Source organism: Triturus cristatus, chromosome 1_2 (assembly GCF_964204655.1).
Source record: "Triturus cristatus chromosome 1_2, aTriCri1.1, whole genome shotgun sequence".
Lineage (NCBI taxonomy): Eukaryota > Metazoa > Chordata > Amphibia > Caudata > Salamandridae > Triturus > Triturus cristatus.
The window spans coordinates 107,533,534-107,550,448 of record NC_140580.1 but is presented as its reverse complement, the minus strand read 5'-3'; the positions used below and the strand labels follow the sequence as shown (position 1 = coordinate 107,550,448).

At 42.5% G+C, this 16,915-nt stretch overlaps 1 protein-coding gene across 1 annotated transcript in view; it reads right to left on the bottom strand.

Moving 5' to 3' along the window:
* Window positions 1-16,915, bottom strand: part of RAB11FIP2 (RAB11 family interacting protein 2) — a 110,771-nt gene that overhangs the window by 22,517 nt on the left and 71,339 nt on the right. The window contains exon 4 of the mRNA XM_085603063.1: window positions 3,926-4,025. Coding sequence (XP_085459189.1) covers window positions 3,926-4,025 — 100 coding nt within the window. The remainder of the gene's footprint in view (window positions 1-3,925; window positions 4,026-16,915) is intronic.

The window sequence follows — 16,915 nt, the reverse complement described above, 5'->3', positions numbered from 1 at the left end:
AAGCCAGCAATTTCATCTCTGATCTTTGGCCAGGGTAAATTGTGTCATGTTTCCTCTTGACTGGTGCGGCCATCATTGTGCCGGGGATGCCATGAGCGAGGTATGGCCACCGCCCTGACAACTAAGAATGTCCCTCATTGTTCCAGGGATGGCCAGCTGTGCACAGACTACTACTGTGCCAGTGATCACCAGAATAAGTAAATAATTAACATGACTTTGCCAACAATGCACACAATATTTCAAGTTTTGCTTTTATGCAAGTTTTTTTCGCTGTTATGCTTGTCCTAGTCACCATTACCACATGAAAACAAACATGTGGTGGATGGAATGCTCAAATGAATCCCAGCCACGGGTAATTACTTGAGGCCATGTGTCAATCCATATGCTTGTGTTGCCCACTATGCCACTCCAGACACAGACCAACTAAATGCAAATCAGTCTTGGTCGTGCTCCTTTGGAAAAAATCCAGCCTCAAATACCAGGCCAGGTCCCCTCCAGATTGGAACACAAAGTGTGGTCCAAGTGAGGGCCAGAAGATGAGATTAATCCAAGTATTCATTCCATCACCTTGTTGTTTGTTTTGCTTGCCTCAGGGAGTGCCATCATGTGTCACTTAGTTGAGAGGGGTCGTCAGTGAGGGTACACCCACACATATATATATATATATGCTCATATAACATCTGCAACTGAGGCAAACACCCTCCAACATATACTGTGAATCATACACATACAAACGCTTGCAAACACAAATAAGCACCTTCACCAACCACAGATGTGCCTATCTACTTCCATTACTGGTTTGATCCATTTACAGTGACTGTGATGTGGGATAAACCTCCAAAGAGGAAAGATGGCAGTGGGCTCGAACTTTCGTGTGCTCAAAGAGGCAGTTTAAATCAGCATGGTGCTTACTGTGAACACTAGGATATCTAATGGGGGCAACCCTGTATTCATAATAACCTGGCTAATTTAAGCAGTTAAGTCAACGATAGTTCCTTCGAAGATATAGGTCTGTGACTTTCTCATGTTAAATATGCGTAAGTATCAAAAATGTATAAAACAACCAACTAGATTTTGTAGACACGGTGCTCCAGATAATAAGTGCACCTGAGTTGTGATGAAGTTACTAGAGAGACCTTAAACAACCCATTGCAGCAAAGTTATTGGCTGCAATACCCAATGTTAGCTGGGACAGAGTTATCTTTGAGCAGTAATGTCCGCTACAATATTTTAGTAAATGCTTCTCCAAAACTAGGAATTTGGTCGACCCTCACATAAATTCAAAATATGGCCATAGAAGTCTCAGAGTTTCTCATGATGAATTTCTTCTTTTGGATATACGTATATTGATCAGCTATTCAGTCGTTATATGAGATTATGAATGACTTTAAAATAACCATTTATTGAATAGTGTAACCAGCAAGGCACTTTCCTGCAATCCGTGCTGTCTCTCACTGCAACAACACTTTCTGAACGAGTGTTATGTTATGGCCATTTATAGAGCGCAACTGTTACCAAAAGGTGTCCTGGCGCTTAGAGAAGGCCTAAGGAGGGACCAAGTCAAATGGGGGAACACGGAGGATCAATTCGTGAAGAGCAATGTTTTTAATGTCTTTCTAAATACAAGAAGATTGGTTGTACTTTTTAGAGATAAAGGAAGAGCATTCCATGCTCTTGCTGCATGGACTATAAAACTTCTGCCACCCCAGTTGGCCTTCTTCACCCTGGCTACTGGTGCCAATTTGGCGTCAGAAGATCGTAGGGTTCTATTGGGGGTGTACCAGTAGAGTCGCTGTTTTAGAAATTCAGGCCCAAATCCATGAAGGGCTTTAAAAACCAGAGTCAAGGCCTTGAATTGAAAGCGTTTCCTCACTGGCAACCAATGCAGAGCTTTAATTTGAGCAGAGATGGTCAGTCCTAGGTATACCTGTAAATAATCTGGCGGCCGCATTCTGCAAAGTCTGTAATTTATTTACAGATCATTCATGCATTTTCAAATACAGACTATTGCAATAATCCAATTTTGGCATAATAAGAGCGGCAACAACTGTTTGTTGTGCTGCTTTTGGGAGTAATGGCATGATTTTTTTTACAAGATTTGAGGATGTAGGTGGTAGTAGAGACAACTTTATTTACCTGGTCCCTGCAACTCAGTTTAACATCTAACCACACTCTCAAATTTTTTACTTTCCCTACTGGCATGGGGAGTTGGCCAAGATCTGCCGGCCAGCAGACTGGTGTCCATAGATTAGGATTGCTGCCAAAAAGAATCACCTCCATTTTATTGATAGTTTATTGAGTGCATAGTTGAGCCTGGCTAATCAATCATATGTCCCCTCTTAAGAAGGAGCAGCACTGCGATTGGCTGAACTGCAAAGGCACAGAAAGAGACATGTGACCACTGAGCAGTCCATAGATCTCGCCTGCCCATAATTAGCAGAAACTGAATGTGAGTTAGGCTACTTGGTTTATCGCACATATGATATTTCAAAGACCAGTCAACAACACTCCAAGAGCGCCAGAGCTATGCAAAATGGCCTCCTGAAATGGGCAGGAGGTGGTATTGACAGCACTAGTCCCTCTAACGCCTCTTGGACCAAGTGTGTCCATGGCTTCTCCACAAAGCCAATGCGGAGGAACTTTCACAGCAGTTAGGCATGGAAAAAGAGCAAAGCAAAAAAAAGGTACACATAACATTCGTCACCATTAGTAACTGGTATAAGATGGTGCAGACTCTTTGTATTCTGGATATCTGTTAAACTGATTTTCCCAACAATAAATCATCCTTTATAAAGGTAATTTCTCATAGAAGTGAATGGGAATCCTCACTTTCAAGCCATTCACTCATTATACTTGTCGCTGTCTCCCCATCTCTAGGTCAATGTTCCATCACTTAGATAGAACAGGTATGGAACATGTAGCAGTGTATTCTTCGATCACAAGTTAATGATATGAACTGCTATAGACATCAAAATAATCCAGTCCATGACTGGTTTAGCAGCTGTGTATGAAGGACGTTTCTCGTTGGACATTGCAAGTCCACCTTTCACGCAGTATCTCAGAAATTGAGTTTTCTTATTCCCACTTTCAAGACTTGCACAACATTGAGACTATCTGAAGGAAATTATGTTAAAAAAGCATACATTACATAATCAATTTCTTAACCCCACTAGCTGTTCAGATGTGAGCTAATACTAAATGAACTGAAAATCTGAAAAAAACTGTGGACAATAACACCATAAAAACAACTCTAATGGAATTCAGAAATACAGTCTGAAAATACGCACAGCTCTTTTGTTTACCTGTGATTATCCTACATATAAAGGGAGCACCGTAAACAAGATTTATACACTTCTAACAAACATTTTTTTAAAAACATCATTTTTGTCAACTAAAGGCACTTACAAAATCGAATGTTTTGAGATGGGAGTGAGACTGAATACCTACCACCCAATTTCTCTTTTCAAATTTCATATTTGTAAGTTAATAAAACAAGTAAAGATTCAATCCTAAAGAAGAATAGTGTAAGGTCTGTGATCTTGTTTTTGTTAAAATAAGTAAAAGTCATACGTGGTTGGAACTTTTTCTGTTTCTGCATAGCTTATTTCTTAGCACTACAAACGCAGCCCATGGCATAGTAATGCAACAGTTTCATTCAATATGGGATAAAGCACTAAAGAGCTACTTTGCGACAATGTAAAAAGAATGTCTCAGAACTTCTGCAAGTCTAAACGTGTATGGATGTGTCTGGATGTGTCCACCTGCTGCACGTTTTCATAGGGTTCAAGGCATGGTGAAGATTTTTGTTCTATTCTCTGTATTGATGAGCACACATTTTTGCCTTTCATGATTGCCGCCGAAAGGGGTAGAGGTTAAGAGGGAATTTACTAGTGGGAGTAAACCCTACATGGACCTGGCTACCTACTTTGTCCTTCTGGCCTTGTAGCTGCCGCTGTAGGTTGCGTTGTCGCTCACTCGACATAGCCGTGCCCAGATCCTCAGTGCTGGAAGGTTTGGAGTGAAATCTGCAGGGAAAGAACAAAAGCAAACATATCAGCCACTGGTCACAAAAGGGAAACTTGGATGGGGCATCTTCACTTGGAAAGATACAGTTTGACGCAGAGCTTGGATATGCTAGTTACATATATACAAATAGCTTGCACACATGCCTTCCTGCTTTAAAACTTGAACTTCTACTTGGGGCATTAGTTGGGTTTAGGTTGGCAAGTCCATATTTTTTAAAGCTTTTTCCAAATGAGGTTTATTTTTTTCCAAAGTGGCTTCTGACAGCATGGCAGGCCCAGATGGAAACAACGGGGAACCCAGCTTTGGAGGGGCAACCCTTTGATGCTCCTTGCAAGTTTTCCAGAAGGTGGAGCCGGTAGCAACTGCTTTATGAAAACCAGCACTACCCACAATGTAACTGAGGCAGGCAATGAAAGAGGTGGGATGATGGGACATCCGTTAATTTTCCATAATGTTGTCCCCTTATTGCGTCCCTCTAGATAAGACTTGGGCCTCGATTACAGGTGCCCTGGTATCAATGTAAAATTGATCGCACCTGGTAAATACCGAAAACTTGGGATTTGGAATTTAAATAGCACCCATTACAAGCTCTACCCATTGAAATGGGAAGTAACATGCCGATTTTGGGGTTTTACACCAAAACAACAAAATGTGCACGTCCTGGGATTTAATGGCCCTTTTCACCTATTAAACATCGACTAACTTGATTTGTCAGTAGTTACCTGGGAAAAAACTCCCAAAAGCTTGAAAATCTCCCAATCCCTGGTAATTGCAACACCCAGGCAAAAGGGACTTTCAATGGGTGTCACAGTTTACTAAAAAAAAACACCCATCAAAATACTTTATCGAAGAACAAGCTGTACCCACACAAGGCAATGGTGCACCGAATGGAAGCATCCCCGAAGAAAGAAACTAAAACAAACTACATAGGGCAAAATGCTATGTGCAGTCTCACACACACATTGTCAATCTCAATGCACTTAGATTTCATTATGAAACATATAACCTTGTACAGGTGCCAAGCTGTAGAACTTTGCTTGCTGATGTTTTCTGCCTCACCGCATTATACATGGAAGTCCTCTTCTCAGACGTTAAGCAATGGATTTCGGACCTTCACATGCATGGCCTTAACACGGAACAAATATTGCCCCAGCCTCAATACCCAAAGAGCCTGAAGAGTGAGGGAGTTCGCAGAGCACCAAGGAGTAGAGCAAGGCCCCAGCAGAGAGCTTGGCTGATCTAAACGAGAGGGCACCGTCCGCAGGGGTGGGTGAAAAGACTGACGTGGAAGAGGTGGACTGGATGGGGCCCCAAGATACTGTTCCTTTCCAGGTTGATGGGCTTCTTTGATAGGTTGTAAGCTGGCAAAACAAAGAGACCGCAGACTAGTATGTAGGGGGTACTGAGGCTATGGAAAAAATTTTATTGGCAGAAATCAGCGGCACAGCAAGAAAGATCAGTACACAGAGAACAGCAGCAATCCGGCACAGCGGAGAGACCAGATGGGTCAGCAAGAGAGGGTGCTGGGTGTTTTTCTCGTGGCCAGCATATCCAGCATGATTGGCATGATTCTGCAGCTTTCTAAGGAGAAACAGATAGAGTGGGTGAGCTCAGCCTGATGTGCTGTCCTGCACTGTCATTGTACATGGGCAGGGCAGTACAATACTTGAAAGATGCATATGGTTGAAGTAAAAAGTGAAGGTTTGGCCGTGTTGAGGAAATTGCACAATGCTCTGCATCATCAGTATGTGGGACCAAACCACAGAGAGTAGATGTGAGTATGGGCAGGTACTTTCATCACAGACCATGTCCAAATGGTTAGGGCACAAGTACTTGCAAGACTGTTGGTGGGTGTTTCCCGTTCCCTCAGAGTGCTGGTGCATACCCCTCTAGCACTATGCCGGCCACATCTGTTGCATGCAGCCAGTATCCGTCACAGGGTTTGCTCCTTTTTAGATCTCGGCTGGCGAAAGCAGCGCGCATGCGCTGCTCTCGATACGAGAGCTTCTTGGAATCAATACAGATTCCAAAGCTCTCGGAGGCGGAGTTGAAGCCCCGCCCATCTTACTCATTGGCAAGTGTCATCCTGCATGCAAAACGTAGGCTTACGATTGAAAAGGAGGCTTCTTATTCCTTCCTTGTTGCCGCCTTGTCTCCTTTTGGCCCCGGCCACCGGAATTGGATCATTTACTGGCGGCGTGTTAACCATCCTCTTTAATTACAGGGTGAGGACTTTTTTGGTCATTCCAGCAGGTTAACTTTAAACTGAGCGCGGCGCTGCTTCACGGACACCGCGCTCAGATTATGTATATATTTCTTAACTTTAGCACTAAGCGCAGCGCCCGCTTCAAGGACACCGCGCACAGTGTTAAAGTTAAGAAATATATAAAGAAACCGAGCACGGTGCCGGTGAAGCGGCGCCGCGCTCAATTTTAAACTTAAGCATTTGCAATGCAATCGGACCGATTACATTGCAAATGCTTGTTTATACCTCGCCAGCGCACACATGTGGTCACTTTCAATGGTGAACATTTTGGTAGGTATATTTTACACCCCACTTTCACAGTTAAGCATATCTGTAAACGGCCGCTGCAGCAGCAGTTTAATAAATGCCTTTGCTGGAATCGCCGGCACATAACGAACCGAACATTATTAAAGAGCGTGTTTTAATTACACGATAGGCGTATATTGCATCGAGCGCATAAGCTCCCCACCATCCCCCCAGCGCACGCCTCATTTAAAACAACAACTGGCGCGCAGAGGTGTTATTCTGGGGGCGCGTTACCGGCACTGCTTCACTGGTGACATCTTTGTAAAATACCAACACATGAAACGTGTAGTTGTTTAACACTTATAGTGTTAGGATGTGGCATGTTATGTACACAAGGAGGGCCGGCGAACAACTACACGTGAGCACACACTCACAGCTATAGCATACCCCTGCAGACCTGTCTGAATGCACCGAACCTTCCTATCAAGTGCGTGCACCCCAGATCCCTATACAGCACCGGAGAAGCGTTTGTGCATTAACCCAGCCTACAATGCACGGGCCGTGGGTGTGGCTGAATTCAGGCCTGTGCGGAGCACCTTCTTAGCATCGCCGACTGGAATGGTGAACTTAAAATAGGAAAGAATTATTTTTTACGCCAATTCGTGCAAATGACATTTTGGCAAATGCTTTTGAATATGTATTATTTCAGTCTGTTTTGCAGACATGGATCCTGTAATGTGTGAACCCACAGCTTTGAGCACACATGTGCAGTGCACATCGCATGCACCACCACAGAACACCCGTGGTGAGCCCCAGTACAGAACATCCTTCTCCCACAAGATGGCTGGTCTGTACTGGGCACATCAGCCGGGCTGAGAACATTCCCGCAAGCACGAGAGCTATGTATGACTCACGAGCTTAAGTGGGACACTGCACGCCTTGGACAAATTCCCACGGCAACCGTGCACCCGTCTGGGCGAAACAAGCAGGTCTGTAGCTAGACACCGGTGACAAACAGACCTTCACATGAAAAACAAGGCTCGGTTAGGCTGAAAACACGCTTGAGACGATCTGCCTCCCGCCCCTCACCGAGGGCGCTGCAATGTGTATTTGGGAGTTTCACTTTCTTCTGCTCTTATCGGACTTTAAAGCACTTCCCAGACAAGCCGCTGGAAGTGACAGATGAGTCAAAACATGGCGCTTCCAGCGGCTCACACCCCACCCGTGAATGCCGCCTGAGGTACCCATCAGACCCCTCATGCACCAAACCGTGGGGGTGCACGAGTAATCCCGCTGCGTCCGCCTCACGTTAATCCACTGAACTCGGAGACAGTAATTTGTTAACGAGTGCCAAGGATGCTCGCGTCGGCACAGGTAAGGGGCGTCGGGGTCAGCGCGTGCGCTCAGATGGGCTCTGCAGGGGTAGTGGTGTGTTTCAGCTGTAGCCCCTTCTCCCTGGAGCGGATTGCGAGGGGCGCCCTCTGCAGTCAGAGAGCTGCCTCACTTTGCCCAGCCTGCATCTGCCAGTTAGTGCCAACGCAATCCAAGCGGACCCACTCACTGGCGTGCCAGAGCCACTCTCTCGCAGGCCGGGGACAGGCAAACAAAGCCATGACAGGTCCCGGATTCATGCAGCGTCTCCGTATTAGGCGCACGTGTGAGGCAATCGATGGGGAAAACAAGGGCCACAAACACTGCTCATCGATTGGAGGTGGTGCGGGTCTTTAATGCGCTATCAATCTTCATGGGTGCTAGGGGGCGAGACCGGCGCGGCCCCTGAGCTCATCACCACTCATGCACCAAGGGGCCCTCTCCCCTGCCCGGGGGCATTAGCAAGTAATCCGGAGGCAAAATAACATTTTTTTTCAATTAGGCTCCGACATTCAATTACAGAGGGCTGGCAGCTGCGTGGGCCCAGGACCCCCCTGACAATTCACACTCCATTCCCAGTCGCATTACTTTATTAGCATCATGCATTGTATCCACTTCCTTCCATGTCTTCCCACCCATCTCCATCCTCCTCTCCATGCCTTCTCCACTCGCCCTTCCATCCTTCTTCCAGTCCACCCACCCTTCTCCATCCCTTCTCCCTAGTCTTTCCTTTCATGCGCCCGTGCCCCATGTCTCGCCCACTTCCAAGCTCCATTATGCCATTCTCTCGCAGTGGTTCCGAACAGCTTTTGTTCGGATGCCCTCGGTGGTTGCATACTTTACTGTTGGAGCTAAATAGGGATTATTATGCATCAAGGCAAGAGTTTCATGTTCGTGCCTAATTTCTCTACACGTGGGTGCTTAATTTGAGCTGGTGGTTGCCGGCGGGACCCACCAGCACTCGTTTTTGGGGACTAGCACTTATTTCCTTCCACAAAGTTTGATCCAGAGCAAAAGAGAGACAAGCATTGGCATAGCCAATAGGTCTCGCCTTTGGGACCTTATAATTAGCAAAGCAAATGGCTTTCACTTAATTAAAGGCGAGACCTATTGCATTTTCAATGCTTGTTATTTCATACTGTAACTCTACTGCAGGAGGTGCCAGTATGCTTAAACGAGAACTATAGAGACCTGTGTCGTGAAGCAACTTTACAGCTTCAAAGAAAGAAAGAAAGAGCAGGAAAAGGTTGTAGGCTGTTTACTGAGAAGGAAGGAAGGGTTGCGCCAAAATTCCTATCACTCCAGTCTGTTGAGAGCAAGAGAAGTCAAAGGAGGGGAGCAGAAGCAGCAGATTGGTGCACTGATGAAGACTGATTACAAAGGCAAATAAGTGCTGAACATGTTTTTTCTAAATTTTAGGGTTCCTTGGCATCATAGACCTTGTGAAAGCGTTTCAAATAGAAGGAGCCCATGAAAACAGCTAGATTGCGGAAAGTGAGATTTGAACTTCTTTGTTTCTAACCTTAGGGCGTCTTCGCTTCTGAGATCTTTTGTGACTAGAAGAAACTTTTACGGTCCACAAAAGGTAAGCAGGTTGTTGCTTATAAAATTCACGCAGGCAAGCTTGAATTGGACTTTGGTTTGGAGAGATAACCAGTAAACCTTCCTCAATAATGGAGTAATGCAGTAATTTTCTTCATTATTATACAAGTCAACTTCTAAGCAGTGGATGTAAGCATATTAGAATAGCATAGCAGTTCTAACCTTAATCTGGGATATTGGAAAAACTCGAGCACTGCAGAAGCGTCATTTGGTTGAGGGAGGGCTTTATTTTAGGGTTTTTTTAACAAAGGTGAACGAGTCGACGATTTCAGACAATGCTCTGTATGTACATTCTTTGAAATGTGATGACCAAGCCAGAATCCTAAAGATTTGACTTCATGAGTCAGCATAGGAGTGCAGATGTGGATAAGACAACCACAGCTGGTTGAATTCCCATTTATGTTGGCAGCAAAAAAGAGAAATTCAGTAACAGACAGATCTTAGAGAGCTGATGGCCTCGAAAGATACAATTCTAAATAAATGTGAGTGTCACTGGAAGTCTGGTCAATATAGTCTCAGGTTCAGGTTCAACAAGTTGAGGGGCTAAAATGGAACTCTGAAGGAACAGGTGTTCCCAAGCCTAACACGGTATTTATTTTTAACCTAAATAGAAGGACAGTATACATGTGTCTCAATATGAGCCTCTAAAGAGCAATAGTATCAAAATCAGCTGAGAGTTCAGGAAGAATAAGTAGACTGGCATACCCACAGCTCAGTATACATATTGAAACGTGTGCATGAATATCTTGAATTTGCCACATTTTATTTCAAACAACCAAATAATAAAACTAATAATAGAACAAAACTTCACCACGTACCTTACCGGGATGAAATGTAGACAGTCATTGTTCATTTACCTGAAGTTTGGTGGCATTGTAGAATCCTACTAAAAATGAAAATAAACTCTGCCAGCACATATGATGAAAGAGAAAATGTATTATAAAAAGGGCAGTACGGGGACAGTCAGCCAGCAGCCAAGTGTCCGAAAAGCAGAAGCCTTAGACAATCTTTTATTGTCTAAAACCACAAAAGGCGGTGCCGTTGATGTCAAATAAAATCACAAGAATAAGACAGTTTCTCACAAATGATGCACCGAGGTATCCCTTGTCCATCACCAGGCTCTGCAGGTTACATAATTATTAAACACCAGGCCAATCAGGAGAGGCCGACACTGTGTGACACCTGCATCATGTAAGATGGTGGGGTTCTTGCTACACAGGTGTCCTTTGATTGCGACACTTGGGACTTTCCAAGCTAATGCAATGTCCTAGTAAAGGTAACTGCTGTCTCAAAGATTTGTAATATTTGTACAATCAGGACACTGAAGCTTTGCTACCTCTAAATATGGTGTGGCCAAGTGCTTGTTGCTAAGCTAGCATCATGTGTCGTGTGGATGGTGTCCTTGAGCAAGCCTTGCATTGTGATACCAGCTTACTTACAGTGAAAGTAGATCAGTTCACCCAGGGTAATTTCTTTACTGCACGAGTTCTACAGGCCATCTGTAATTATTGAGCGCTGAGCTGGTCAGGCTGTTGGCATTAGGGAGTACTAAAAGATGGCTTCCACAGCATGACATGTGTAGACTAGAAAAGAGCATTTGTGAAAGACAGAGGTGTTGCATAATGATTTCAACATGACAAATGATTACAACACAGGTGTGCTTCCAACTCTGTTGTCCACAGGCTATTACTATGGCCTTCCACATGTTTACTTCTATTCTATTTCCCATGCAATGCCTGGACACTACACAAAGGTATCTGGGCCAATCATGGTTATATCTACTGGGAGAGTAACATCACAATGCAATAAGACAGAAAAGGAGTGGCACTAATTCCAGATGAAGGATTTCAATCAACGTCTGCAATATAAATGTTAAAATATAACAAGAGCCAAACTGAAGTCAGTCAGTGATATTTCTGGCTCTCGTAGTGCAGTCATGCCTCAAAGCTCCCACCTTAAGGGCTCTAACTGCTGCCCAAATTGTGAATGAGAGACATCAATCAAAACTCGAGTGCAGAGGTTTCTCCTGGAGGTGCAGTCAATTGTCAAAGACAACTTTGAGATCAGTAAATGGCCACACAGACGCAGCAACATATTTTTTGACAGTATATATGTAATCTGATAGTAGCAGACTTTAATTTCCCACTGAAAGATGCTCACAAACTGCCAAAGGAAATTCTAGAAGCGGTCATCAACTTGAAAAATCCAGATGCAGTGGTGTTAATTATGTGTCAGCTATAAAGACATCTAAACAACGGGTCAAATTAATGTAACAATTTGGATATAGAACAGCAAATGGAAGCTTTCCTTTTGACTCCTCAGCAGGCTATACATTTAAGAGAGGTGGATAAAAAACAGACTTGATTAAATCCCACTAGAAGTCTATCATTGGGAGATGTTTGCCGGTGTGCATATTAAAAGATGCCCTGAGCGTGATCAAGTCTAACAAACTTTGTCATTGGTAGATTATTTTAGGGGATTTAGTAAATGAAGACAACAATTGTACAAGAAAGAGGCAATTAGGTGCAAAGCTAGTGCTCGCAGGGCAAAAAAGAATAAAATGGGATCATAATAATAAAATAATTGAAAAGGGCCCATGTACTTTAGTCAAGCTGAAACCTAGGTTAGAAACCATTGAGATCCCTTGGAGTAATCCTGTTAAAATAATGTTGTCCTATATAACCATTTTTGAGCTTGTTCGATTCCATCTTTCTTGTGCTAATAACAACAAATATCGAACATGGCTTCCTTGATGGTTTGTCACAGATTTTAGAAAAGCAAAGCAATATTAAATGGCAGCAGTGAGGTGGATAGAGGTGGATGGGCGAGAGCGTGTATGCTTAAGCCATTCAATTAAATAAAAGTGAATAAAGGCGGTAAAAGAGCATTTGCAATTTAAACAAACTGGAAGAAATTGCAAAAATCTATTCTGAAAAAAAACAGGCCTGAATTCTGAAGGTTAACATCAAGAGGTGTGAATGATGTAGATAAATCTCCAGGATGTCATATTCCTCAAGAGACATGGCTTCAACATTTTTGAAGTCTCTAGTATTTCTTGATTCAGAACATTTGAAACAGGCGAAAATGTCACATACAGGGTAAAGTCCCTGGTCCAGATCAAATTCTTGTAGATCATTTTCCATTTGTGCCTGATATCTGGCCTAGCCTACTTGTTAAACATTTTAGCAGTTTATTAAACTATAAAACTATTATCATCATGGGGTCATGCCTCAATAGTACCCATAAATAAGAAGAGTAAGCAAATCGACTTCTCAAACTGCCATCCAATTTCTTTATCAGACACAGTAGGAAAACCTTAGGAAAAATCCAAGTCACTAGGCCTTCGACATATATGAAAAAGAAGCCTGGTAGGATTACAGATGAAGGTCAGAAGAGATCAGCAGGGATTAAGTCTATATTGACTTATTATGAAATATGTGTTCTTGAGGGGCAAGAGTCTATATTTAGGCTTTTGTGACCACAGGTTCCATTTGATAACATGGATAGACAATTACTTTGGGAGGCCAAGTACAAATATAAAATCTCAGAAGGCCCCAAGGTGGCATTTGATAACCTAGATAGAAAATTACTTTGGGGGACCAAATACAAATATAAAATCCCAAGGGCCTCAACATGGAATTTGATAACCTGGATAAACAATTGACCAGAAGGCAGAATAGGTGCAATCTGTCTTTTATATAGGCTTTGGTAAAATATAATCACTGGGGAGTAATTGGCATAATTTTAGTAATTTTGCATAGCAAAATGTATGAGAAATTACAGAGATTATGCCATTACTCAACATCGCGTAATTTCTGGGAGAAAATTTTAACATAAGATCTACTGTTCGGGTATTTGTTGAACCCGAGCGGCCTTTCAGGTAAAAAATGTTCCCCAAGTGGACCATTTGGGTAATTTCTGAATGTGAAACTACAAGTTTGAATGCAAATAGTAGTCTTTTGAATGCGAGTGGCAGTTTGCGTGGTCAAACATTTCAGGTAGATTTATTTTTACCCGAGCAGACCATTCGGGCAATTTCTAAAAGCAAAACTAAAAATCTGAATACAAGCGGCAGAATTTTAAATGCAAGCAACTGGAAATCTACTCAAAATTACATTTTCGATTTGAATTTTTACAGAACGGACTGTTTGGGTAATTCTTTCGCGTAATTATTCGTAATCTCACTTAATTTTTTGTGGAATTACGTTACCCCAAATTATGCAAGTTATGCCCCCCCCTTACTATTTCACATGGACAACTTGACAGTGGTACATTTTGCCGCACAAGGAGAAGTTTATGGTTGACAAGGGAGTGAGGGAAGGCTGCCTTTTGGCTCTCTTGTTGTTTAAAATTGTTATAACTAACTTGTCTGAGTAAATGGCTGCTAAACAACAGTCTGTCCAACGGTTAGCAATGTTAACATCCCCTGCGTTTAATATGCTTAGAATGTGGTGCTATTAGCACTTACTGAAAATGCTTTACGGAAATTGTTAGTTCAATTTGAAAGGTATTTAACCCTTGAGAAATTAGAAGTGAATAGCACCTATTGTGAAGCTCCGATTGTAGACAAGAAATATGGTCCTAAGAGAACAATTTGTATAAATAATACTGGAGTGGAACTAGTCTCCTATTTTTATATTGTGGGCGTTTGTTTCTGCCATTAAGGATATAACCCAAACTCGGGTAAAGAAAAGTAAAACCATTTTATATAAATTAAACGAAATGTATTTTCAGCCTAGAACAATAGGGTTCATCGTCTGACCCACTTTAGTCTAAGAGAGCCAAAACATTCACAACTGCCACATAAGCAGGGGAGCTGTGGGAGCATTTAAATTTGAATTGCCAATCAATTGCCCAAGCCTCTTATATAAAGAAGAGTTTATTGCCTAAATCAGCCCTGACAAAACTCTTAAAATTAAAGTTGAGGATTTAGGATGTAGCTGAAGTGGCTATACTAGAACCGGCTTTATTGTTGCCCCGTGTTTGGTCCAATAGCCGGGGAAAAGAGTTTCAGTTTATCCCAACAGATGACCTAAAATCAGACAGTGCTACCTTACTGAACTGATTTAAGCCTGGAATGGTACTCTGATCAGCCATCTGCTAGTGTCAAAATTGGACAACTTATCTGTGACTCCTTCTTGATAAAGAGAGGCAGGTGTCAGGGGGGCCCACTCTAGCCACTGCTATTTGCATTGGCGATGGAACCTCTGCCAATCCGAATTTACCGGTTGGCTTGCGACTGGGGTATTCAATGGGCGGAAAGTTCCATATGGTGTCTTCATGACGATCATATCCTGGTAGACTTCAACGACATCCGTAAGGGAGTGCCAGCAGTGACAGGGGTACTCGGCATGTTCAAAATGGCTTCAGGCCTTGGTGTTAATTAGTCAAAATCATGCCTGTTCCTGTTCCATTAAGCCCAAGTTTCCAAACATATGTCATTGAAGTGGATAGTCACTAGAGTCTCCTTGGAGAGCTCGACCTTCCGTTACCTGGGCATCAATATATATCACACTAACTAAGATCTTCTGGATGGTAAGCTGATGAGAGCAGTTTTCTCACTCACAATTAAGATTGCTTTCTGGAGGTTCCAGCCTCTGACCGTTCCAGGCACGAATCGCCCCTACTAAATGGTGATGCTGCAGAGTTTCCCTACTTCTTTTCCAACCTGCTGCCGATATCCATGCCCAGGAACCTCTTTTGAACTTTGGATGGCATAATGCGGAACCTGATTTGGAATAACGGAATGCATATGGCAAAACTGAAGTTCCTCTGGGATTGTCGTGGCTTGGGTGCTACAGACTACGAACACTACTATACTGTGACTCAACTTGCATAGCCCACCCAGTGGTTAGCTGCCCGATACTTGCTTGAGGTAAGTAAACTCGGCAAACAGATGGCATTAAATACTATCTGTAGAAACTGCATACCAAAGTCCCCCTTGCCTAAGCCCTCTAATAAGCTGCTACGCACACAATTTGCTAGCTATCGCAGGGTGTTGATATCTTCTGCACTGTTGTGCCATATGCACCATGGATCCCCTTGAGGAGCATCCGCTGTTTTAGGGTTGGTCTCACGGCTGGGCCTGCTGACATGTGAAAGAATTTAAGGATTAGCTGCATAGGTGACTTGTTTCAAGAAACAGCTTTGATTCTATTTGATACCGTGATTGAACAATTTGGCCTACCCGTTGGTCAATTCCAAATGCACAGATGCCTCATTGTTCCACTTGTCTAAATTTGGGATATAGCCAACAATGAGTCACCCCTCCTCCACCTGCTACCGCAGACTATTTACCATTGGATATGGATGGAGATTAATCTCCTGGCTCATTCAATCAAAAGTTCCCCTAAAAGAGCTCCCTACTAACTAGGAAGCTAACATTGCCCTCTGTTTCGCTTTCTGGTTGGAAATACTCTCTCATCCTAGGACAGGGACTTGAATAGTAATGACAAAAACTCCTAGGCAATATCAATAAAGTAAACAAATTACACAATATCTATGACAATAAGAAGACCAAGGAAGACGGAAAAAATATGTTCAAATTTGTTACTATTTTAATAATTTCTTCTCATATTATTTAAACAAATTATATTTATAAAAAACATCTAAAAAATGAAACAATATTTAACACATTACATTTAATAAATGTGTATAAATAAAAAGTTAAAAAGTGGCAATATCTTTATTAACTCGACGCGCGTTTCGGCGTATACAACGCCTTCTTCAGGAAAGCCACACAATTATAGATCCCGTTTCAAGGTGATGAGTTCCTAGTGATTAAAACTTGCAACTCCATAGTTGGTGGATGTCTTTAATTCTAATAAATGGCTGATTAAAATGCAATGCACAGGATGTGCAACGATGTCTTATTAATTTTAAGAGCAACAGTTTCGCATTTTAATCAGCCATTTATTAGAATTAAAGACATCCACCAACTATGGAGTTGCAAGTTTTAATCACTAGGAACTCATCACCTTGAAACGGGATCTATAATTGTGCGGCTTTCCTGAAGAAGGCGTTGTATACGCCGAAACACGTGTCGAGTTAATAAAGATATTGCCACTTTATAACTTTTTATTTATACACATCGATTAAATGTAATGTGTTAAATATTGTTTCATTTTTTAGATGTTTTGTATAAATATAATTTGTTTAAATAATATGAGAAGAAATTATTAAAATAGTAACACATTTTTTCCGTCTTCCTTGGTCTTCTTATTGTCATAGATATTGTGTAATTTGTTTACTTTATTGATGTTGCCTAGGAGTTTTTGTCATTACCACTAGGAATGCCTCCTGGAGCGAGATCAGCACCATATTAGTATCAACAACTGGACGCCAGGGCCTACTTAGCCTAGAGAGATGCATCTTGGAATTGTGAAAGTGCCCTAAGGCAAGCAAAGTCGTGAGTTGGTTTCTAGA